General features: G+C 36.6%; 1 protein-coding gene across 12 annotated transcripts in view; it reads right to left on the bottom strand.

Moving 5' to 3' along the window:
• Cask (calcium/calmodulin dependent serine protein kinase) overlaps positions 1 to 25,935 on the bottom strand; it is a 361,598-nt gene that overhangs the window by 64,101 nt on the left and 271,562 nt on the right. For all 12 annotated transcript variants that reach the window (XM_047535418.1, XM_047535425.1, XM_047535422.1 and 9 more), the window contains 3 exons: positions 24,007 to 24,128; positions 4,549 to 4,626; positions 1,848 to 1,928 (listed from right to left, as the gene is read on the bottom strand). In XM_047535418.1, the coding sequence (XP_047391374.1) occupies positions 1,848 to 1,928; positions 4,549 to 4,626; positions 24,007 to 24,128 (281 nt within the window). The remainder of the gene's footprint in view (positions 1 to 1,847; positions 1,929 to 4,548; positions 4,627 to 24,006; positions 24,129 to 25,935) is intronic.

Here is a 25,935-nt window from a genome sequence, read left to right on the forward strand (position 1 = left end):
ATGCTAATACACAATAAGGGGGGGAGGGGAAGAAGAGAGGTTCAGTACATTAGATAAAGGGGAACAAAAGGAAAAGAGGATAGGAATAGGAAGGACAGTAGAATAAATCTAACACAATTTTCCTATGAACACATATGAACCCCACCATCATGCTTACCCACAAGAATGGGGTCCTAATTAGAATAAGCTAGAGCCTATACTTGCATAATATTATCAAAATGGATTCTACTGCCATGTATAACTAAGAATAACCAATAAAATAATTAAAAGAAAAATACCACCAAAATAGTAGGAATAAGAACATGGCTTTTAAGTTAGATTTTCTTTTATAGGCCAATCAGCTGAATTTTCAACTCTTTGTATATAGTCCACACATACAGATGCAGCAAATATTTTTAAAATGTTATATTCAACATAAATTTCCATCTGTAATTGTTTTTGAATTGCAGTTAAATGGATAATCATGAACCTCTTTCAACAGAAAAGTTTATCTATTTAAGTTTTGTTTAACCATTTAGCTTTATAATAATTGGCTAAATATAGGTGCTGTTCCTATACACCAAAGTTGTCCATACAACAGAAATGAATGAAGAAAGTGTGAGAGTTTTGCACTGTCAGAGAAGAGATGTAAATCTTTCAATATATCACCTAAGTTCAGAGAATTTTTTTTTTTTTTGTGGTGCTGGGGTTTGAACCCAGGGCCTTGTGCTTGTGAGGCAAGCACTCTACTAACTGAGCTACATCCTCAGCCCAGAGAATTCTTTATCAGCAAAAATTGTCTCAGAGAGGGATGGGAGGGGTGGGGGGAAGGGGAAAAATAACAGAATGAATCAACCAACATCACCCTATGTAAATTTATGATTACACAAATGGTATGCCTTTACTCTATGTACAAACAGAGAAACAACATGTATCTCATTTGTTTACAATAAAAAAAAAGAAAAAAAATTGTCTCAGATTTTAGCTCTTTGCTATTTATGTAACAAACAGTTCCAGTGACTTATGGATGGTCCTATAAGGAAACAAATTCCTCGTCTGGGGACTACACAGTCCCTGAAGAGCCACTTCACAAGTATCATCTTTATAATAGTGATACAAAGTAAACAAAAAGAATTTTAAAGTGTTTGGTATTACCTGGTCTTATGATCTTAATAGTCTGATACTGTAGTCATTTGGTCACCAATGGACCACATATATGATGGTGATCCCGTAAGATTTTAATTGATATGAAATTTTTGTATGGTCTAGTGACTTCTTGGTGCATTGTATTACTTACATGTCTCTGGCGATGTTGCTATAAACAAACCTACTCTACTGACAGTTGGATAAGAGTGTAGCATGTACAATTATGTACAGTTCATAATACTCCATAATAAACAATTGTTACTGGTTCACATATTTACTATACATACCTTTTACTACCATTTTAGAGTATATTCCGCCTATTTATAAGAGAAAGGTTTACTGTAAAACATGTATGCCGTGTTATGTTGGGAGCATCCTTAGACACCTGGTACTAATTGTGTCTTTTGATGGCATAATTTTCTCTTGTGATTGATTTAATCTACTATTATTTCATCAAGGCCCTAGGAGCGTAGAACTAGAGCACATATATCACACTGCCTAGGTGTGTAATAGTATATACCACCCAGGGCTGTGTGAGGGCACTCTATGATGCTCTTACAAATGGTGAAACTGCCTAATGACACATTTCTCAGAATTGATTTATCGTTAAGCAACATATGACTGTATATGGATAAAAATGCATTTGATGAAGCTGGTGACATTTTATTAAAAACTTTCAAAACTTAGGTTTTTAGTTTTATGGAAATTTAATTGTGACTTACCATGAAATGAGGTTGTGTTAAGATACGCTTTAGTTCCTTTGCATCATTATTTTCAGGGTAACATGAAATTTCTTCCAATACCTAAAAAATAAGCAAGAGATATAGCAATGCGAACATAATACAAGATTGACAAACTATGCAATTCTTTTAAGCTAAAACTCATGAGTGGATTTTTGTGCCAGGCAAAATAATTATTTTCAAAAATTCTTCATTTTATTCAAAGGTTATTAATATACAAAATGATGGTACTTATGGTAATAAAGATGAAACAAATTCACCTAATAGTTTGGCTACATTACCCAACTATAAACCCAAAAGGTCACTGAAAGACAAAATGACAAGCAATACATATTTATTACAGATTTAAGAAGCTGAATTAACTTCATGGGAGAATATTTTCCAAACTCACCACCAAAATCAATTTGTACTAAAAGTTAATAACAGCTTTCTTTTACATTGACAGCACTGCCAATTACTTTTAGAAAGATGACTTAGGCTCAAATAAAAACTACTTAAAGAGTACTAATTAATTAGAACAGTTAATTAATACAAAATACACTCAAGTAATTTTCCTGTAGTAGGGCCAGGATTAATGGTACTCTCCATCTCATCTCCCTGTCAATGGCTCCTGGGATTGAATTCAAGAGAACCCAAGAACAATGTTAAAAAACCTTCTTCTGGAATGAATTCCACTCAAATTTTCTTCACTAATTAGTTGTTAATATTTTCCCTGCCCTTGTGCAAATGGCATTTTCAAATAAAATTGTTCTTCAAAAGTAATCCCTTCCCCCTAGGATGGAGTTTATCTGTTTAACTTGATTTGGGGACATGAGCCCATGGCAAACACCTGCTACTCCTCTAACTGTAGATGACTGGATTCACACAGAGGTCTTATTGTATTCAGCTGAATTCCAACCACGGAGCCAATTGAGGATTGCTTTAGCACTAGGGGATGTCAGGGGCTCACAAGCCTTTACTCAGTGGGGATCTCTTGCCTCGACCAGTGAGAACCTTAGGAGGGAAGGTCTTTAGGTCACTTAGCCTGAGCTTTAGAATTCATACTACATATCATACTTACAAATTCTCTGCTACTCAAGTATGGACCAACAAAATAAACAACAACTACACACACACACACACACACACACACACACACTCTACAAGGTTACTTTCTTATCCAAATGTTCTGTTCCTCAGTACTGGTTATGCTATGAATTCATATTTAATGATGATAAACCTATTCTCCCTGACATATTTTAGGCTTCACATTTCTCTCAGAGGGAAATAAAAGGACAAAAGCACCCATTCTCTCTGTCCCCTGCTACTCACATGGTACATGATCTCAAACACAGAGGTGTGGTCTCCTAAGTATTGCTAATTGTGTACCGTCAGCATGTTCTCACTGTTCAGTTAAGTCAAAGAATTTTCCCCAGAATGTCTCTGCTTCTATGTATTTGGGCATCATAAAGATCAGATAGTGACTCTCATGACTGCTGCCCAAGATACCTTAATTCCTTTCAATGAGTGCTTGGTGGGCAAAGTAAGGAGACAACCTCTTTCAGCTTATTCTGACCTAGTGGATGGCCTGGTAGCCACCACAGCATCAGTCTCCTTTCTCAGTGAATATATATTTTCCAGTACAAGTCCTGTGTTAAAAATCTGCTAGGGAACAGAGTATGTCTTTCATACGTTTTCACATAGTGATCTTACTTTACAAGAAATAATTTTTAGAAAGGGAAATTTTATTTGCACAAAGACTTTTTTGATATATTTTATTTTCTCCACATTTTTAATAGTGTATTATAGTTGCACGTAATGATTGGATTTGTTGTCACATATTTGTACATGCACACGATATAACAATATAATAGGGCCAATATCATTCCCCAGCATTTCTTCTCTCCCTTCCCTCTTCCCCCCACTTGGTCCCTCCCTTTCCTCTACTGATGCATGAAGACTTTTATAAGATCAAAAAATAAAAAAACCCCAGGTTTTTAATAAAGGGGGAACTATTAATTCATTCTAATTTAATAACAGTAAAGAAAAATTACACAGTCATTAGAAGTTATATTTATGAGGACCAAGAAGAAACCCAGAAAAATGCTTATTATTTAATGTTATGACTAAAAAGATATTTTGATTGCAACTATATAAAGTTCATATGCAAGTGGATAGTGACTGGAAAAAGATACGCAAAAATGAAACTACTGTGTAAGGGAGAAGGGATTCTGGATCGATTTTTATTTTCCAAACTTTCTGTGGTGTCATGTTTCTACAATAAGTTTAAAGAAAGTTTGTGACAGATACAGCCACATATACTGATGATGTATAAAAATGACTTCTTTGAACTCAGTATATTTAACTGCTACAGAAATTTAATTAACTTTCAAACAATACCATTTCAAAAAAGCAATTCAAAATTTCATAGCATATCTATTGGTACCAAGTACAGTAAAATAAAAGAAGCAAAATCAATCGTTAATATATTCAAGTTTACATAGCAGAACCAGAACTAGAAATCTGGCAATATTGATTCTGAATTTTTTTTCTTTCCTGTCAGTGATAAACTTAGAAACACTAAATCTGAATATAATGAGTCAACTGTAAATCCAAGGAAACTGACTCTTAAGGTAAAGCAGAAACATCTTCAATCAAGATAGGAAAGATGATACCAAATACTTTCAGAAAATTTATCACTTACCTCTTTGGCTCTCTGTACTGCGTCGCTTGGAGGATTCCTGATTTGCGGTGAAGATTTTGTGTTAATTTTGTCGTAGAGCTAAAAAGCAAGGAAGAGAATCTGATCAGCACTCATAATTCTGTGCCACAATCCACAGCTTTGTATTTATTATTTCACTAAACAATGCTTTCCCTCTTAAAAAGGCAGGCTGCTGATTTCAGTGGGATCCTTTTGTTAATAATCTCTTAGTCATTCAATAAAACTTATCAGAATATGAGTTTTTTACGTATCTTTTTATAAAACGTCTTTAAATAGCTGGACCAAAATTCTGTCAATGTGGCAATTTCCTTTGCGTTTTAAATCTGTCAATATTTCAGCGATCACAGTGCTTTTTGCCTCCGACCAAAGCAGGATTCAATAATGTGAATACGGAGTAAAATGAAAGAACGCTTTCTGGCCAATTCCCGTCTGAAAGAATTCTCACAGAAACCTAAATCTTGGGAAAGGGCAAACCCAACTCCTTCTAGGAAGGAATGTTCTCACAAAAGGTTTATGCTTATTTTACCAGGGCTGTTCATTAACAGAATCAATGCTGGGGGAAGTCAAGGACATAAACTTTTTTCCTTTTGACTCTGTAAATTCAAAGAGTGTGAGAAGATGCTAAAGGAGAGCTAAATATATTCTTTAAAAGCCCAGAAACCTAAATGATCCAAAGTCACACTTTCAGAACATTCATTTATTTCTTTAGAGAAAAAAAACTCTGTAGTTTAGAAATGCAATTAAAATATATTAGTTTCTACTTCAAATGAAATGTCTCATAGTCAATAGTCTGCTTTGAAAAGTGAAAAGTTAAAAAAGACATTGGCTAGTCTGAAAGCTTCTATTTCCTAACTTCTCTAAAATCGAGGGGGGGTTTTGTTGATCTCGTTCTTTCCTTTCCTCATTTACTCTACACGCCAGCGCTAGTTGAGAGGTCAAATACTGACTGTAAACAATCTTCAAATTATAGTTAGATCTGTTTATACTGATGTAAGATAAAACTTTATGACTTGTAAATATTTGGGTCATGCCATACAAAAAAATATCTGACATGAGCAATGTGAAGATAGAGCAGGAACCATTTTTAAATGACACCATTAATTAAGAAAGCACTACTAAATGGGAGGTTACACGAATAATATGAATAGACAAGTTATGCTGCTCTACTTTAAATATTACATTAACATTTTAGAAAACTAACAGTAAGTGGCTGGTTCACAAAAGTTTGCCCAAATCCCTTTAGATTATACATGGATGGTCTCTATCTTCTCAATGGTTTCTATTTCCAAAGATTGCCAATTTTTTTCCAAATATACATTTTTTTAGTTGTAGTTGGACACAATGCCTTTGTTTCATTTTTATGTGGTGCTGAGGATCGAACCCAGGGCCTCACGCATGCTAGGGTAGTGCTCTACCACTGAGCCACAACCCCAGCCCCAAGATTGCCAATTTTGAAATCTGGAATGAGGGAAATATGTTTTCTCATAGAAATAATGTTGTGAATAGTGTTTAGACTATTTCCTAGGTAATAAAATAAATGAAATACTGTATGTATATAATAAATAAACCAAACCGAACTGAACAACCTCCCCAAAATCCTAAGTTTAAAAGAGACATTTAAAACACATAATTGTAAGTTTAAAAAAACACACTTAAAATACATGACACTTGCAAGATGAATAAGTTCCAGAGATGTGCTGTATGACATTGTCTATTGTTAATAATACTATATCATACACTTAGATGTTTAAGAGGATAGATCTCGCAGTGTTCTTATCACAATAAAAATACATAACACTCTAAAAAGACATTTAGTTATCCTTTGCATGTCATAATATTAATGATCAAGCAAAGTTTTAAAAAACTAAATGAATAAAAATATTTTTAAAAATCTCAAAACTCTTTTTAAGAAAAGCCAGTTTAATTCAAAGCTTTATAACTTGAGAACACTGTCAATTTATAATGTCTAATTTCACCACAAACTCTGAAGTTTACCTTTTTCTTGACTAAGGACTGTTACTAACACTACGTTCAACATTCTCAACTATGATTAGGATTAGTTTCCATTTACACATTTTTACTAACAAAGCAACAAATATCCCACAACTCCCTAAATTGAAGACTTGATTTCTGACCTGGTTTTACTATGCCAAGTACAACTCCCAAGGTCTTGTCAGTATAGTTTCTCCCCTTCCTTCCCCACTCCCTTTCCCATCTTCCTTCCTTCCTTCCTTCCCTCCCTCCCTCCCTCCCTCCCTCCTTCCTTCCCTCTTTCCCTCCTTCCTTCCTTCCTTCCTTCCTTCCTTCCTTCCCTCCCTCCCTCCCTCCCCTTCCCTTCCCTTCCCTTCCCCTTTCTTCCTTCCTTCCTTCCTCCCTCCCTCCCTTCCCTTCCCTTCCCTTCTTCCCTTCCCTTCCCTCCCTCCCTTCCTCCCTCCCTCCCTTCCTTCCTTCCTTCCCTCCTTCCTTCCTTGTTTAGTGTTGGGAATTGAATCCAGGGCTTCACATATGCTAAGCATGTGTTCTACACTGAGCTACACCCCTAGCCCCATATGCCAGTGCAGTTTCCTAAGGACTTGTGGTAGAATCTGCTGGAAGGCTTATAAAACAAGGGATTCCTGGGCCCCCTCCAGACCTACTCCATCAGAATTTGAGATAAAAGTCCAGAAAACTGTTCTTTAATAAACTCCTTGGGTATTTATAAAGATGTCCAGTGCTAACTTCTGAAACTAATAACAGTTGTCCAGGTTGAATAGCCCTCATCTAAAAATCCAAAATCTAAAATGTGCCAAAAGCCTAAACTTTCTGAATGTTGATATGATTCCACAAAGTGGAAAATTCCACACCTGACCTCACATGACGGGTCAAAGTCAAAACACAGGAGCACTAAAAATACTTTATAAAATTACCATGAGGCTATGTGTATATGAAACATAACTGAACCTTGTGTTTACACTTGGGTCTCATCCCCAAGATATCTCATTTACAAATATGTAAACATTCCAATATCCAGAAAAATCCAAAATCCAAACCACTTCTTGTCCCAAGCATTTCAGATAAGGGAGACTCAATCCATACTACTAATGACAATGATAACTTTTACTTTTATTGAGTACCCACTAGATGTTAGTTACTAGTTTAAGCTCTTAACATATTCACTCATTTAACCTCACGTAATCTCATGAGGTTGGTACCTCTATTATTCCCATTGTACAGATGAGGAAACAACACAGAGCAGTAAATGTGAGAACCACCGTTCTAGTCTTATGATGTCTTCATGGGTATCATGCAGGTGCCTGGAGTCTCAAGGCCCTGTTTTAAGGAAGGTTCTCAGATCAAATTATCTTCTTTTCCTTTGGTCTGGGCTGACCTAGTTTAATCATGTATTCATCTGAAATTCAGTGGAACCTAGTGGTAGGAAGAGGGAAATGCTTAAGATGAAAGTCATATACAGTGGGAAGGAACCCAAAGGGATGTTCTATCTTAAATGGGGCACTGGACTCTGCCCTACCTTCCAGTCTCTCCAGGAAAGCACAAAGACTGGAGTTCTCTGGACAGGTACTGAACAGAGAGGATGGTGTCCATGTGGTTACATGGTGATCTCAACTGCCTGCTCATTAACCAAAAGGGAAAGAAGCCGAAGCAGGAAGGGATGGGGGAAGGGGCTTATTTCGTTGCCATCAGAGGAAAGAAGTGATCCCTTGTTGGCTTATCCACATACCTAGCCATCCATCCACCCATCCGTCTGCCCATCCAATATTTATTGAGGTCCTACTGTGTACTAGGCAGTGGGATTCTATGTACTGGGGTTTCGGAGATGAAAAAGAGATTTCTGATCCCCTAAAGAGCTCACAAATTGGGCTAGGGTTGTGGCTCTGTGGTAGAGCACTTGCCTAGCATGTGTGAGGCACTGGGTTCCATCCTCAGCACTATATAAAAATAAATAAAGATATTGTATCCATCTACACCTATTTAAAAAAAATTTAAAAAAGGAGCTCACGAATTCCAAAGACATATCTAACCAAAGGCCTGGAAACTTAGGATGGCTTGATCCCTTTGGAGACCCAAGAATCGTTTGGTCCCCAGCAATATCAACTGGAAATGATCTCAATAGAGACTATCAGGATGTGTTTGTGTAATATATCAACCTTAATTCCCTCTTTAATTTCTTGAATTATATTTTTGCCTTAGAGACTAAAAATATTTTTTAGTAATACTTATAATAAATATAAAGCATTTGAGAAATGTGGCAAAGCAGGTCAATAAGTCATCAACGGAGAAAAGTTTGAATGCAATAGAAAATTAAAATGTTTTAAAATAGTAGTAAAAAACATGGTGCTTTTGGGGTTCTCATTCTCATGGGTCATCTTTGTACTGCACGCTGCCAACAAGTTGATATGCAGGACTTGAAGTTCAAATCCAGGTACAATTTTGCCAAGGTCAGGGGGCAAGCAAAAGAGGTGGTTGGATTTTGAGAATAAAGGAAGGCTAACGTTTATCTTTATTATCCTTTGCCCCTCTCTCTTATTCCAACTGTATAAAACTAGGAATATATAATGATGTGACTTGAGACTTTACCTGTTGTCTTGGACATTTAGCCCAAAGCTGAGGCCAGCAGGAAATAAGTAGCACCAAATCTGCTAGGAAGTAGCCAAGGCACCCTCTAGGGCTTGTTGACAGGCAATCAAATGGTCCTTCCACATTCACCCCAGGGCCTCATTTTGCCTACAGAGGCAGAAGCCTGGAATTTGTAGGAATCACAGGACTGAGGAAAGCAAGTCTTTGATTTCCCTTCTTCTTCTTGCAGAGGGAAGAGGAGGGAACTGTGCCCTTCATCATGTGAAGTGAAGGGTGGTGGATGCTCCAGAAGAACCATGCATAGGAACTGGAGGTGCCAGCAAAGAGTTCACTGCCTCATTCTCGGAAAGGTGATTGGGGAATCACAGCAACTTACAGGCCCACCTCAGTGCACTAAGAAAGAGTCCCTGGGGGTGGCTTCATATGGCACTTGAAATCCTAAGTGAAAAGAGATTGGTGCCTGCCATTTTTGGAGATCGCCTGGAGAAACCCACACTCGCAGCCTATGTTGGGACAACGTGCTTCCCATGAGTCAATGATATGCCTCAGAAGGTAACCTGGCTGGAACCATCTTGATAAAGTTCTGCCCAAGAGGAGCTGCCTGCACAGAGCAAGAAGGTCCAGAAATAGGGAACTAAGGGGTAACGCCTGGGGGTAAGGCCAAGAGGGTGCTGCTGAAGCCAGGTGCAGTACACACTCACAATGTCAAAGTCACATGTTTCCAACCAAAGTCATCATCCACATTAGGTTGCCTGCCGCACCAAGGGCATCAACAGCCAAGGGACTGGCTACCCAAGGTTCATGATTATAGAACATGCTGTGCAAGTGTTTCTTTCTCTTTTCTATGACCAGATTTTTGAGCTTTGACATTAGGTAATAGCACCTCACATGGGGCTGAGAACACAGTAGATGTTTCATAAATGTTTCCTCCAAAAATAATTGAGTATTTGAACTAGCACATAGAAATTATAAATAGATATTTGTAAAACAAATTCAGAGTAACATAAAAATAAACATAGAGGGAATACTTATTTTAGCTTGTTTCTTTAGGAACCAGATATCATTTCTCTTTGGTCCTGCTTGCACAGTAAAAACAACAAAAATAACAACAAAAACCCTTTTTCCCTGAAATCAAGACATGCATTTTGATCGTATTTAATTGTTTTTTTTTTCTTTCTCTTTCAAGCCTCTTTCAAGTTTTTTGTTTCTTTCATACTTTTTTTTTGTACCAGGGATTGAACCCAGGGGTGCTTAACCATTGAGCAACATCCCCAGCCCTTTTAATTTTTTATTTTAAAATAGGGTCATGCTAAGTTGATTAGGATCTTGCTAAGTTGCTAGGTTTGCTTTGAACTTGTGTTCCTTCTACCTTAGCTTTCCGAGTTGCTGGGATTACAGGCATGTCCCACTGTTCCTGGCTTCAAAAAGTTTTTAAAGTAGAAGAGACTTTAGGTATCAACATAACTCAACTCCTCTATTTTAAAGAGGATATTATGATTTGGATAAGTGTTCCCCAAAGAGCCATTGTCAAAGGCTTGGTTCCAAGCTGGTGGCACTAATGGAAGTGGTGGAACCTTTAAGAGGTGGGGCCTAGTTAAAGAAAGTTAGGTCACTAGGGATGTGCCCTTGAAGGGGATACTGGGACCCTGGCTGGTCCCTTCCTCTCTCTCTTTGTTTCCTGGTTGTTGGAAGGTGAGCAGCTTCATTCACCATGCACTCCAGCCAGGATGTACTGCCTCTCGAAGGCCCCAAAGCAACAGGGTCAATTGACCATGTACTGAAACTTTCAAAATTGTGAACCAAAACAAGCTTTCTTCCTTATTAGTTGATTACCTCAGGTATTTTGTCATGGTATCGGAAAACTCACTAACACAGAGGAGAAAGCTAAGATCCAGTCAGGCCGTACCCAGGGCCATACAGCCAGAGCAGCGGGGATAAGACATTAGCTTGCTGATATGCTGTCTTTTCTGTCATACCAGATCATCTCAGCTTGTATTAGAATTCAGCAATACACAACACCTGTGCCAGGGAGATGCCTTCAGCAATATTTGGGGAAAAGGAACTTTAGAAAATGCTATTTATAGGTTATAAGAACAAATACATGGGGCTGGAGTTGTGACTCAGTGGTAGAGCACTTGCCTGGCATGTGTGAGGCACTGGGTTTGATCCTCGCACTGCATAGAAATAAATAAATAAAGGTACTGTGTTCATCTACAACTAAATTTTTTTTTAAAAAGAACAAATATGCTAAATATGATTTGAAAGCTTTTGGCTAATCAATTGCAAGCCAAGAACGTTAGGGTCGTAACCTTATCCTGAACCGATAGGAACTATTTTAGGTTCTTTTGGCCATATGGTCTCTATTGCAACTACTCAACCCTGCTGTGTTGTGCAAAGGCAGCGTTAACAATCTATAAATAAATAGACATGGCTATATTTCAATAAAACTTTATTTATGAAAACAAGTGATTGGCTGGATTTGTCCTGAGGTGGGAGTTTGCAATTTCTCTTCTAATAAATTATCCCTAGAGGGGAAACAAGGATGCAGAAATCTATTACTGTTTGCCTTCTTGTTTTAAAGAAATTACAGTTATCCAAGTTCAGCACTTTATATTTTAAAAAAAAAGAAAGCCACACACAGCACCGAGAAAAAAACAAGGAAATGTGAACAGCTGCAAGGGGAACAGACTGTCTCACACTGCTTCCCTCACAGACAGGCCTGCTCCCTTCCAGCCTTTGGCACTGGGTCAGACATGACCACACACAGCTATATGGACACGCTGCATCCTTCTGCCTCAAGGAGTGTCAGCACAGTTCCCTTAGGAGGTCACATTCTGCATTTCACATGAGTTGTTTCAAACAAAGCAGAGAGTAAAATTGGTAATATTCAATTCCAATTTCCTGAGGTTGGATTTTCAAACATAAAAATAAAATCAGTTAATGTGTCACTTTTTATTTACATTCAGAGCACTGAAATAAAGTTTCATTTTTTTACACATTCCATTAGGTCTCACTCTCTTCTAATTTTTTAGTTCTCAACTAGAAGCTTTTGTTTGCTCATAGTTTATGTGCAGTATTTATCAAGATTAACATTTAAAATAGAAAGGGTGGCAAGAAGCTATAAAATAATATTCCCTAGTTTGGTGTATCCCATTAACATTTTTTTTTGCACTGAGAAAACCAAAACTAAGGACCAGAATGTATATTCGTTGAAACAAGTTTATAACATTTGCAACTGGACTATAGGCATGGGCCGAATAACGAATGGGGTTGGAGAGTCACAGAGAGGTTTCTTAGCAACCATTTACTTTACAGACACTGAAGAAACTTGCTGCTGGAAAAGATTTAAAGCTTGCCAGACCAAGTATTTAGCTGCAAAGGATGTGCATGAATGAAATGTGTCTGTGAGCCTAATAAAACAGACAACAGCATGCACAATACTACCCTGTGTGACAACAATGGGAATTGAAATGGCTTGCTCTGGAAAGAGACCATTTTATTAGGAACTTTCTTCACAGTTCCTGTGAATCATCTGAGAAGAAGCTGGGTGAAGAGGAACAAAGTTTCAATGTCACCTTTTTTCAGTGAACTGAGAAGATCAGTCATTGATATGCAATGGTATTTTTCCATATACATTTGAAATTCAGTAAAATGTTAGAGAAAGGTGATTTAATACTAAATATAGGGAACTGATACTCAATTACTTTATGGAGTTGACTTTCTTTTTTTTTTTTTCTTTTTTTTTTTTTTTTGTGGTGCTGGGGATTGAACCCAGGGCCTTGTGCTTGCGAGGCAGGTACTCTACCAACTGAGCTATATCCCCAGCTGGAGTTGACTTTCTAAAGTTTAATATTGGAGAAAATCTTCTGAGATCTAAAAATCTGTTTTTCCTGTTCAAGTTTACATATAAACTTGTTACATGAGAAGCCAGGTGTGGTGGTACATGCCTTGTAGTCACAGCTACTCTGAAGGTTGAGGCAGGAGGATCACTCACTTGAGCCCACAAGTGTGGGACCCAGCCTGGGCAACATAGTGAGACCCCACATCTTAAAATAAAAACAAAAAATACTCTTTTAAGATCTTTGGCATCATTAAACATGATATAGTCCAAAGACAGTATGATAGGTAACACAGGTATGAAAGAAACACACTGCAAAATCTACAATGGCGCTTTCAAAAATTTAAGGAGCTACCATTAAACTCTAGGAAGAATTGATATAACCTGTTCATCTTCCAAATCCAGGAATGATTATACATCATTTTGATATTATGATTTACAAAAAGAAATCAAAATACCCAGACCATTTTTCTTCCTGCCCCCTGCCTCTTTCTCTCTCTCCCTTTCTTTCATACCAGGGGTTGAACCCAGGGGTGCTTAACCATTGAGCCACATTCCCAGCCCTTTTATTTTCTTATTTTGAGACAGGGTCTTGTTAAGTTGCTGAGACTGGCCTTGAACTTGCAATCCTCCTGCCTCAGCCTCCCATGCTGCTGGGATTATAGGTATGCACCACGGCACCTGGCACGTTTTTCTTTAATGGAGTTAAAAAAAAAGATGCCTCTCTTTATCAGCATTAAAAGTTGTTTTTCCTAAAAATTTACATTCCATTAAACTTTGAAATCAACTTAATTTTTTAAATAGTTGAGGAAGGCACTCAAATATGAATCATGAGATGACTCTCCATGTGCACAGAGACAGTGTATGTACTCCATTTACATGAAGGGCGCACTTTTATTTTCTTTGAACATGATCATTAGAATTTATATTATTGTGAACTTTCCTTCCAAATGTTCACAAAACATGTAAACAGTCAAGTTTTATAAATTTTAGACTAAATTTGTTTCTTATTTAAAAAGTGTGTCAAACCCATAAATAAAGTAGCATGAGTCCTTGCCTGGAATTTAGATTTTCCCAGGGAAGGGCCCAGTTTACACTGTATAACTCGAGTTGAAAATGGACAGGCAATGGACTGTATACTGTACTTAGTGGCTGGAAGCTTTTGAGTTAGATGTCCCAGGAAAGCTAAATAACAGCAGTGAAATGCTACTTTAAGTCAAGTTTTAGTAAAACTGAGATGGGGAATATGTCCTTACTTAAAGTTATAAAAAGGGGCTCAGGTGGCCCAGTAATATGCTACTCTAAGTAAATCCAATTATTAAAGTCTTCTTCTAACAGTAAATGAGAAAACTGAAAGATCAGTATATCCAGGCCAATTCAAGATTTCCTGAAAAAGTTACAAAATGCTTCTGAATCATGACAGCAAAAGTACCCATAATGAGACCCTTGTTTGGTTTAAGTTTTATTTGTCTGTATACAGGGTTGCTTTTGTTTCAGTCTTATTAGAATACTGCCCTTACAGAGATTTATTTTTGAATTCAAGAAATTAAGACTTGCTTGACCTCTTAGTTCAATCTAAAAGGACTGCCCCTTTGGTGGCTTAACAATATAGGCCAGTGTGGCAGATTTCAGCTCAGTTGGCAGCTCTTTTTGAGAAATTCAAACAGTGGCCTCAGATGACCCAATCATCTTTTTGAGGTCTTTTTAGTTGGCAAATAACTCTAAAGTTATGTTCTGGAAGAAACAAATCACATTGTCTACTCTTGAGCAAGCAAAAGAAAGCAGAAGAAAAACAACCAGTTAGATGATATGATATAGGCAGATAGTATTTTGCACTAATAAAACCTTCTGAGATAATGTATTTTTTTAATACCAGAGGCAAGAGTGTGCCCAACTGTGAGAAATTCCCACTATGATATGAATTTCCTTTCTATTTTTAAAAAACATATTATAACCTCATTTTCTAGTCTTGCTCTTAAGCATCTCCAATTATTAGTAAATGACACTTAATCTAAATGAATATCCCATTATTTTTCTGCTTTCAAAGAAATGATGTAATATTAATGTTATGTTGTATGTTACATATTTATTTACCTTTGGTTTTTGATAGGCTTTTATTTTGCATAGGTAAACAGTGAGAGTTTTTGGATGAGTAGTTAGAGTCAAAATGAATTTCTCTGAGTCAAAAAGAGAACAACACAAAGTCTGGCAGAAGTGGTTTTATGGAATGATGTGTAAAGGGTCACAAAGAGAAGAAAGCAGCTTGTTCTTGGGTTGTGAAAATACTGCAATCCACCCCATCAAACATTCTATAACTGAGCATATCACATTTCTTCCTAATGGGAAGACACCTTCTTTCTTGGAGAATAGCATAAAAAAGAATCAGTGCTTGTTGTACTTTGAAAACTTTTTGAAAATTCCTTTGTCTTCTGATAAAGTTGATTATGATGCCATAAAAAGGAATAGTATTTAGTGGGAAACATGGATACCTGGGATAGGTTGATTGATTACTCTTGGTATTCTAGAGTAAATTCCAAACTATGACTTAAGAAGTCATTCATCTGGAATAGATGAAGAAAATGTGGTATACATACGTAATGGAATATTACTCAGCCTCGAAGAAGAATGAAATTATGGCATTTGCTGGTAAATGGATGGAGCTGGAGACTATCATGCTAAGGGAAATAAGCCAATCCCCAAAACCCAAAGGCCAAGTGTTTTCTCTGATCTGTGGATGCTAATTCACAATAAGGGTGGCAGGGGTAGGGAAGAATAGAGGTACTCTGGAGTTGCCAGAGGGGAGGAAACTGAAGGGAGGGAGTATGGGGATAGGAAAGAGAGTAGAATGCAACAAGCATCATTACTGTATGTACATATATGACTAGATGACTGATGTGATTCTATATCATGTACAATGAGAAGTTAAAGTTCATTTATGTATGATGTCAAAATGCATTGTACTGTCATGTATAACTAATTAGAACAAATAAAAAAACAAAAATGAAAGGGTGATATTTTTTCTCATATAAACAAAAGTTGAAGAAATATATCAGCACTAGATCAAACTTACAAGAAATTTAAAAAGTAGTCCTTCAAGTTGAAGGAAAAGATTGATAGGCAGATGCCATAATTTTATTCTTCTTTATGGCTGAATAATATCCCATTGTGTATATATACCACAGTTTCTTTATCCGAAAATGAGGGGTAGGGAGGGGTGGGGGGAAGGAAAGATAACAGAATGAGACAAACAACATTACCCTATGTACATGTATAATTATGCAAATGTATGTCACTACTTTGTGTACAACCGGAGAAATGATAATTGTACCCTGTTTGTGTACAATGAATCAAAATAAAATAGCATTTTAATAGACAAAAAAGATTGATAGGCAGAAACATAAGAATCAAGGAACATAACAAAAAAGCTCATTAGCAAATCTACATACATATTCAAACTCAGAACACTTATAATGTAAGGGCATAAAGACAAATTTTTCTCTAAAATGAATGTTAAAAGATAAAACAAACAATTTTCACTGTCATAATTTGTTAATGGACATGAACTGAGAGGTGCAAAACGTGTCAATAAAAATTAGTTGTTGGAAAAAAAGAAGTAATTCATCTGAACAAATACAGGAACTGGAGGGACTCCTGTAGTCAATATGTTCAGAGAAAAATCACACATTCCCTTCAAAAAGATGTAGAACACAGGAGTTAACTTGGGAACCCAGAAAGAGCAATTGATGGAGATGGAACCAAGGTGAATTCCCTTCTAGTACTAGACAGCCTTATTCTGAGAATTTATTTTTTCCTACTATATAATTGGTAACCACAAAAACATGGATAGGGGATGAGTGGACAAATGAAATATGGCAAGCACACAATTGCAGACTACTCAGCCTTAAAAAGGAAGAAAATTCTGATACATGTTGCAATATGCATGAACTTTGAGGGCATTATGTTAAGTCCCAAAAAGAGAAATATTGTGTCATTTCACTTATATTGAAGTTTTTAGAGTAGTAATATTGACAGAGAAAAAAGGAGAATGGTTGTTGCCAGGGGCTAAGGAAAGAAGGTGAATGGGAAGTTAGTGCTTAATGGAATCAGTTGGGGGGGATGTAAGAATTCTGACAATGGATGGTGGTGATGTTGTACAACAATGTGACTATGCTTAATGCCACTTAACTGTACATTTAAAAATGGTTAAAATGGTAAATTGTGTTAGGTATATGTTATCATCATAAAAAGACCAAATATTGTTAAGTAACATTTGCCAAAAAAACTGTGAACTTTAGGAAATGGCAAATATATACTTGGACGAGTTAAAACATATTGCTCTAAGGTATCCTCATTACTGGAAAATACACAGAATTATGTAATTTATAATGTTTTCAAATGAAAAATCAATTTGGGCTTCTTCCATAAGGCTCAATGACACACTGGTTAACAAAATAGCTCTTGAGAGAATCAAATTTAGTATGTTTGAGTCAGTAGAGTTAATAGTAATTCTTAGCCATGAAACTAAATTTTAATGTAGTATAATTGACCTGGGAAATCTACTGGGCTGATCTCCTGGATAGCTTCTGGGCATTGCATCTCTGTGGCTTTGGTGTGTTGGTGTTAAAACAGATGGACAACACCAGGAGGCATCGCACTGCTGTACTGCAGTGTGAGCAATGCGTCACAAATGACATTATGCGATCCACAGTACACCAATGGAACTTCCAACAGTGCTTCATTTCCGCCCCGACCCTGGCACTAGGAAATTGAACCCAGGGGTGATCTATCACTGAGCCACATCCTCAGCCCTTTTTCTCTTTTCTTCTGAGGCAGGGTCTTATTAAGTCGCCCAGGTTGACCTTGAACTTGTGATCCTCTACTGCAGTAAGCTTATTTGCTTTAGAAATCTAATCATCAATTGCGTTTTTTTAAAAAAATATTTTTCTAGTTGTCAATGAACCTTTATTTTATTTATATGTGGTGCTGAGGATTGAACCCAGTGCCTCACACATGCTAGGCAAGCACTCTTCCCCTGAGCCACAACCCCAGCCCCCAAATGCATTTTTTTAGAAAGCAATTTTAAGATTTCCTAAAAAAAATAATCTTCATTAGATGGGGCATTATATTTTCTATGAAAAAAAGTATGTAACAAATACTAACAGCTGTTCAGAGGTATGACAGATGGTGGGCGAATGTTTAACACTTGGTTGTCAAACTTTGGCAGTGAGAGATAAATTTGTCATTTAACAATGTTTTGTAACATCGTTGATTTATAAAGTAAACGTTTATTCTGTAATAGGAAAATTTCTACAAGAAAATGAGAAGACTGAGAACTATCACTAAATATTTGCAAAATGTTTTTCAAATTTGAAAATCAAAACCATCAAGCAAAAAAAAATAATGTATCCATCATCTGGCCATCCAATGTACCAAATACAAGTTCCAACCCATAACTAATACAAAATATCACGAAAAGACATAGACCACACTTTAACCTCAATTCCCAAAAAGCCTAATGACCGAATGACAGGGTAACATTACATTATTTCACATTAGATTTGTGTAATTTGTTCTCATACTTGAAGAATTAATTTGGGGCAAAATCAGTTTTATATATTATTGTGGGTTAAATTCTGTCTCCCCCAAATTTATGTCCACCTCAAATCTCAGGATGTGAACTTATCTGGAAATAGCAGTTTTTCAAATGTAATTAATCAAGATGAGGTCATACTGAATTAGGATGGGCTCTAAATCCAATGACACATGACACTTATGTGCTGACAAAGACACACAGAAGGACACAGGAGAATGACATGTGATGATTGGAGGCAGATTGGAGTGATGTGTCTAAAAGCCAAGGAACACCGAGGACTGTGGGCAACCACCAGAAGCTTGAAGAAGGGATGGAAGGATTCTTCCCTGGAGTCTCTGGAAGCTACTGACAACTTCATTTAGGACTTTCTAGGCTGTACAACTGTGAGAGAATAAATTTCTGTTGTCTTAAGCCACTCAGTTTGTGGTGCATTGGTTTGGGCAGCCCTAGCCAACAATCACTCATGCCAAATTGTTAAAACTGATCTATATATTTCATATGAAGACCATCTCAACGCCAGTGCTTGAAAATTTTAACCACAGAATGGTACAGACAGAGTCAAGTAGTTCCTCTTCAGGTCTCTGTATTTCTCCCCACAAAATGAAGAGTAGTGTTATATGTGCCAGGATGGAAGTGGTTAGGCAGTAAATATTTAGAGATTTCTGGATCCATTTCTAACTACAGATTCAAATTGATGTATTTTGCTAGAATTCAAATCAGAAAACATTTCCTCTTCTGTGGAACCACTGTGCTTCTCCTTTTTAAAAATTGGTGCATAATAAGCTACATATTTATGGAGTATGGTATGATGCTTTGATACATGTATACGGTAAGTAACAAACTAAATACATGTATTTGTCACCTCACACGTTTATCATTTCTTTGTGGTGAGAACATTCAAAATTCTCTCTTCTAGTTATTTTGAAATTCAATGCAATATTGTTACAACACTAGTTGACTATAGTGCAATAGATCACTAGCACTTATTCCCCCAATAGTAACTCTCTACCCATTCACCAACCTCTCCTCATCCCTCCATCCTCTAACAGCTTCTCATAATGACTATTCTGCTCTTGGTTTCTATGAGATCAGCTTTACATTCTACATATAAGTGAGGTCATGAAGATTTTGTCTTTCTGTGCCTGGTTTATTTCACTAAACCTAATGTCCTCCAGGTCCATTCACATTGCTACAAATGACAGGATTTTCCATATTGTACTCATTTTGTTTCCTCTAAACAAATTCTAATAATGCCATTTAAAATTCTGAGTTTATTATTTTAAAAGCCTGGCTAGAAAAAAATAAAGTCCTAGATGCTCTTTAGTCATCCCTAGGAACTTACTACTGTTTCTTTCTGTCAGCTTAAATATTATAGCCTTCAACATATTTAGTGTTGCTGAATTCACAGGCATAAGATAAATATAATAAGGATATTTCATAAAATGGCTCAGTGGGATTAAGTAACTTTAATCAAGCCATGGTTCACAAAACTATGTTACTGGGTATCAGCATTCTAATCCTTAATGAAGAATCAATTTTGATTCTATAAAAAAATTAATGCAAAACCAAGCATGGGAACTGGGGTTGTGGCTCAGTAGTGGAGTACTTGTGCTTGCCTAGCACATGTGAGGCACTGGGTTTGATCCTCAGCACAACATAAAAAAATAAAATGAAGTTATTAAAAAAATAAGCATGAGATAGGGAACATTGGAAGAAAGAAATAAAGAAAGGTCAAAGTTTTTCTCTCCTTCTCCTCCTTTCTCTTCCTTCTTCTTCTTCCCCCCTCTCGTGTGTGTGTGTGTGTGTGTGTGTGTGTGTGTGTGTGTTGCTGAGGCTGGAACTCAGGGCCTTCTGCATGCTAGGCAAGGGTTCTATCACTGTGCTTAAACCTTGGATAGCCAATGTTTTAATAGCTCCTTCCCAAGAGTTGTTCATACCCAGGAACCCAGGTTTCCTTTCTAATGTATACCATAAGCATTTAAGTATTTTAAAAGACTTTTAATTAGAAAAACCAGTTCTTTTGAGTTGCTGGGGATGGAACCCAGGGTCTTGTGCATGCTAAACAAGTGTTCTACTAATGAGATCCATCCCCAACCCCAAAAAAGTCTTTTTAAAGATTAGCTTTCTCTATATGGCAGCCACTTGAATACTTCATTGATTATAACATTGAAATGTAGCCTATTATCAGTAAAACAAAGCTTAATAAATCTAATTTACAGGATGTAGAGAAGGGCACAATCTATGGCTTATGTTACTCATGATGATTAAGCTTTCATTTAATGATAGTTCAGTTTGGATACTTAGAACTACATGTATCCAAATACTGCCCAGGCCTTGGCTCCATAGTAATTTCTGGAGAATTCTAGCATTCACGTATAGTACTTGCGTCTTTTTCTTTCTTTCTTTTTTGTGGTGCTGGGATGGAACACAGGGCCTCATGCATGCTAGGTAAGGCTCTACCACAGAGCCACACCCACAGCCCATGACCCTGTCTTTTTAATGGGCATGATTCATTTTTAGTCCAACAGATTCATTTAAAATTGAGCTGTACTGACTGGGCCAGAGGTGGATAATGCACATACTTATTTAGGTTTGTAATTCAAAAGAATTAGAAGAAAGTTTAAGTATGTTTTCCTCACTAAAATCTACGCATGTTTTCTGAAACTATGATGATTTCTACCGAAAAGTGCAGTAGTTATTAAAAATTAATATTTCCAGTGAGGTCTGAGAAGTTCTGCATTGGGGACTAAGTGGCAATATGGCTCAGTTGGAAAGTCCAGTTTGTGTCTGAATACAAATCAGCAATGTCCTTACATGCCCCCCTGCGGTCTCAAGTTCAGTGTGCTCAGGCGCCTTGTAATGATAAAAAACATACAACTTTGAAAACCAATTTGGGCTACTCTGAGCCTTTACCTTACAAAAAGTCCTCGATCTTAAAAAAGGTCAGCAAATCTACTCACACTGAAATCAACAACAAAAAAAATCTCCACACCCTGCTACAGCGACTTACAAATATCCCATTAACTAGTTCTAGTAAAGTGGGGGGATGACTTCTGTGGGAAATGCACATTTAGGAAGTTTTTAGCACCAAATGATAGTGAGCAATAGACATTTAAGTAACAAGTGAATGCAAGTCAAATTCTAATTCAAATAACAACAATAACAATAATGATGACAATGATGATGATCAAGAAGATCATGATAATGGAATGCTACTGAGCTATCCATGAAACAGAATGAATTTCAAGGGCTTTCTGGTGCTCAAGGCAACCGAGTTATTTAAAATAAATGCAATCTGAAATATTCAAATTACTTAAAACAGCCAGGCATGGTAGCACACACCCCATAATACCAGTGATTTGGGAGGCTGAGGCAGGAGGATAGCAAGTTTGAGGCCAGCCTCAGCAATTTAGTAAAGCCCCTAAGCAAATCAGTGAGATCCTCTCCCTCAAAAATGAAAAAAGTGTTTGGGGATGTAGCTCAGTGGAAAGTGCTCCTAGATTCAATTTCCAGTACCCTTCCCCCCCAATTTTTTTTTTTTTTTTGCAGTGCTGGGGATCGAACCCAGGGTCTTGTGCTTGCAAGTCAAGCACTCTACCGACTGAGCTATCTCCCCAGCCCACCAAAAAATGTTTTAAAGAAAAATTACACAAAAGCAAAGATCCAATTCTTTATTTTGCCAAGTAAATTTCTTCAATTTTCCTGACTAAATGTATTTCTAAACTATATTTTCCAACTCTCTTGCATGTAAGTAGGCACGTGACTAGTACTTGCCAATGAAATGTGGGCAAAACTGATATAGCCCATTCCTACTGTTGACCCTACAAGATTCTCCATATTCTCTCCTATCTACTGGCTGAATACAAGGGATGCAGAGGAAGATTCCAAGACAGCAGAGCCACATGCTGGAAGAGGTCTGGGTCCCTGAGTGACTTAGTGGAAGAAACCTTCCTTACCTACTAGCTTTGAACTGTGAGGTGTGCAAGAGATAAGCTTTTATTCTGATAAGTCACTCAAATTTTAGAATTGCATGTCATTATAGCTGTTAGCACTGATAAACACATGCACTATGTAAAAAGTTAACTGTGGAAATCTGATAATTAATTTGAATTGACCCAGTTTATGGAATTCTAGAAGCAAGTTTTAGAGACATACAACTATATAGTTTGAAGCTGAAGCAATACAACACTCTTGGCTTAGCTTATTCCAAACTAGTCTTCATCAAAACAGAGCTCAACAGGATTGTGAATAAAATATTGTAATAAAATTAGTTTGAGAAATGCTGTTAAAGTTCAACAGGTTTCTTTGCTCAAGCAAAGACATCTCAGAGCTGTCAATATAATAATGGCCACTGTGAATCTGTATAAAGGGACAAAAGAATGTAGCATTTCCCAAATGTATTTAGGCAACAAATCATTTAATGAATAAATTTAAGATCTACTTCCCCTTCCCAGTGTGGCAACACCCATTACTACCTCCCAGAGGGATGTTCTATAGAATACATCCTGGGAACTTTTGTTTTTAGTGTAATTTGCATCATATGGTAGATTAATCAGCATGAAACAGTTCTGGGACCCTAAAGCAAATGTTACTCTCTTTTTGTGGTGCTGGAGATTGAACCCAGGGCCTTGCACTTACTAGGCAAGTGCTCTACCACTGAGCCACATGCCTGCCCCTCATTCTCTTATTAAGGGAAGGTTTTTCTTGTAAAATGACTAGCATGTATAAATATCATCAGAAGTACCCAAGACTGTGTTCACTGCTAAAGTAAACCAGGTCGTATAAGAAAGGTATTTTTACTTAAACTGTAAGTGAACTGAAGGCAGAAATGAATGGGCAGCTTGAATTTTCTTTGGGTCCCAATCTGCTGTCATTGGAGTCTGCCATATTTAAAGATGGAATCTACTCATGTTTTAAGGAAAAGACACTGATTCTATGAAACCCAGTGATGATAAATATGAAATGTGTGAACACAGTCCATTGCATAATATCTCATTTGCTTTCCTCTCTCCTATATTCAGGCTTGCAGCATAGTGTTTTAAGGAAATAAAAAATAATCACAATGGATCAATGGATTCTTCTAATAAAAACAAAGACATTGCAGTAAATTAGGGTTGTGGTATACACTTTTTAAAAACTCACAAATCACTTGAATGCATATGTAATTTATAAAATCAGATATATGTATATATATATGTATGTAAAATTTCCACTGTAGCTTGATAGACTATATTGCATTTGTACTATACATACACTTTATTTCAATTCTGAATCGGTGATGGATGATTTGCCACATTTCTCAGAGATTTAAGGCAACTGAAAAAGGATTGTTAGGATGGACATGTGGATTTCTGAAAAGTAAAAAGGTATGCTAGGTACTCAACTTGTCTCCCCAACTCCCACAAAAGAAAGAGAAATAAAAAATAAGACTTACATCTAGCAGTGTGTGAAGATGCTGATCCTGGAAAACACTGTGTAGGAAATCTAGGTCCTTTTCACTGCAGTCTGTAAGTGCATGAATCTCTTCCAGACTGTCCAGCACCTGTGAGACTGCTCCTGAGGGGGCAAACAGAAAGGAAAAAGCTAGTACAGGAAATCAATTTCCAACTAACCTTAACTTATATTTAAGAACAATACATTAACATTGGAACATGAAAGGCTAGTGTCTTTACTGAAAGAGAGGCTTAAATGAGTTTCAAATCATTTAAGGGCAGGGTATTTAGGGTAAATTTCTGTATTCAACAATGTATTTGTGTGCTCTTCATATTTTAAAGTAAGCTGAAACTTGTCTTATTTGAATGAAGGAAATTCATCAACTCTGAACTAGTAGAAGATCTGGGTGCAGCAAGTTATTTATCAGAAAGAAAGTATGGATGTCGAATCCCAAGGTGTTTTGAAATATTATAGAAACATCAGGCCTTTTACGCAGGACACTTCCATCAAGAAATAAGTCAGCTGTAGGTGTGGGAGACAAACCTTCAGCTGGGAGCACCTGCCACTTAAACTTCAGAGGATTTTTAAGTCTCAAACTTTAGTTACAAAAATTCCACTTCATTCATTCTTTTCTTTACATGCAAAGTCAAGAAAGCCAAAAACATTCTCATTCTTTTTGGCCCTTCTTGCTCAGAAGACAAAGCCAACATGTATCTACACTGACTGATACTTCCAAATATCATATGCAGTTTCAGTACAATCCATGTTTAAAGGACACAGTCAAAGGAAACACTGTCATATTTCCTCTTATAATCAAGGACTCCTGGAAGGTAATTAGTAAGGAAAGATACACACTAGGTAATATGAAAGTCATTTATATAGCCTTGAAGAAATGGTTAACCAATTTTACTCTACAGACAATATGCACTTTATATCCTCCATCAAAACAACAACAATAACCACAACGAAACAAAACAAAACAAAACCAAAACCCTAAGAGTCTAGACTTCAGAATATTTGTATACACAAGAGAAAGTCTAAGAATAAATGTTCTGTTGCACATTTAAGTCTTTGGATCAGTGGTTCTCAACCAGGGGCAACTTAGCTTCCCAAGGGAACATTTCTTAAAATCTTGAGATATTTTTGGTTGTCCCAACAGCAGGGAGAGGGCAGATATTGGCATCTAGAGGGCTAGGGATGCTGATAAATACCCTACAATGCCCAGGACAGCACCCCAACAACAGTTATCTGGCCCAAAATGTTAGCAGTGCTGAGACTGATAAACCCTGCTTTCAATAAAAATAGAATTCTCTTTGGGAACTTTATGCTGTGTCTAATTCTTAGGTTAGATCTCATCCACTGTTGTGCACTTATTGGTGAGAGTCTAAATCAGTATTATTTTTCCAGAAAGCAATCTGGTAACATATATCAAAGAGCCTTAAAAAGGTTCACATGCTTGATTGAGGAATTTCATTTCTAAAAACCTATCTTACGGTAAAAATAGGAGTAGACTTACTTATACATAAGGATATTTGTTGTATAAAATAAACATAAATCTAACAGATGGTGATTACATAAATTATAGAATATAATATGATGCAATATGTAGCCAAATGGACATTATTTTGAATTTGTGAAGATGTAGAGAAATCCTCATGATAGAAAATTCAAGAAAGTAGAATGCAGAATCATATACACTGTATACTCCCAATTGTGATTAACAATAAATTATATAACACAAATGCAGGAAAAACCTAGAATGAAAAACACTAAAAAGGTAATAGTAGTTATCTTTATTTTCTTATTTATACTTTATTCTGTTCTTGTATATATGTTCAAAATCTTCTACATGAGCAAAAACTTTTCTATATAAGCTACTGATTTTTGTGGCACTATTTAATTATATTAAAGATTTGATGTTTAAGCCACA

Source organism: Sciurus carolinensis, chromosome X, assembly GCF_902686445.1.
Source record: "Sciurus carolinensis chromosome X, mSciCar1.2, whole genome shotgun sequence".
Lineage (NCBI taxonomy): Eukaryota > Metazoa > Chordata > Mammalia > Rodentia > Sciuridae > Sciurus > Sciurus carolinensis.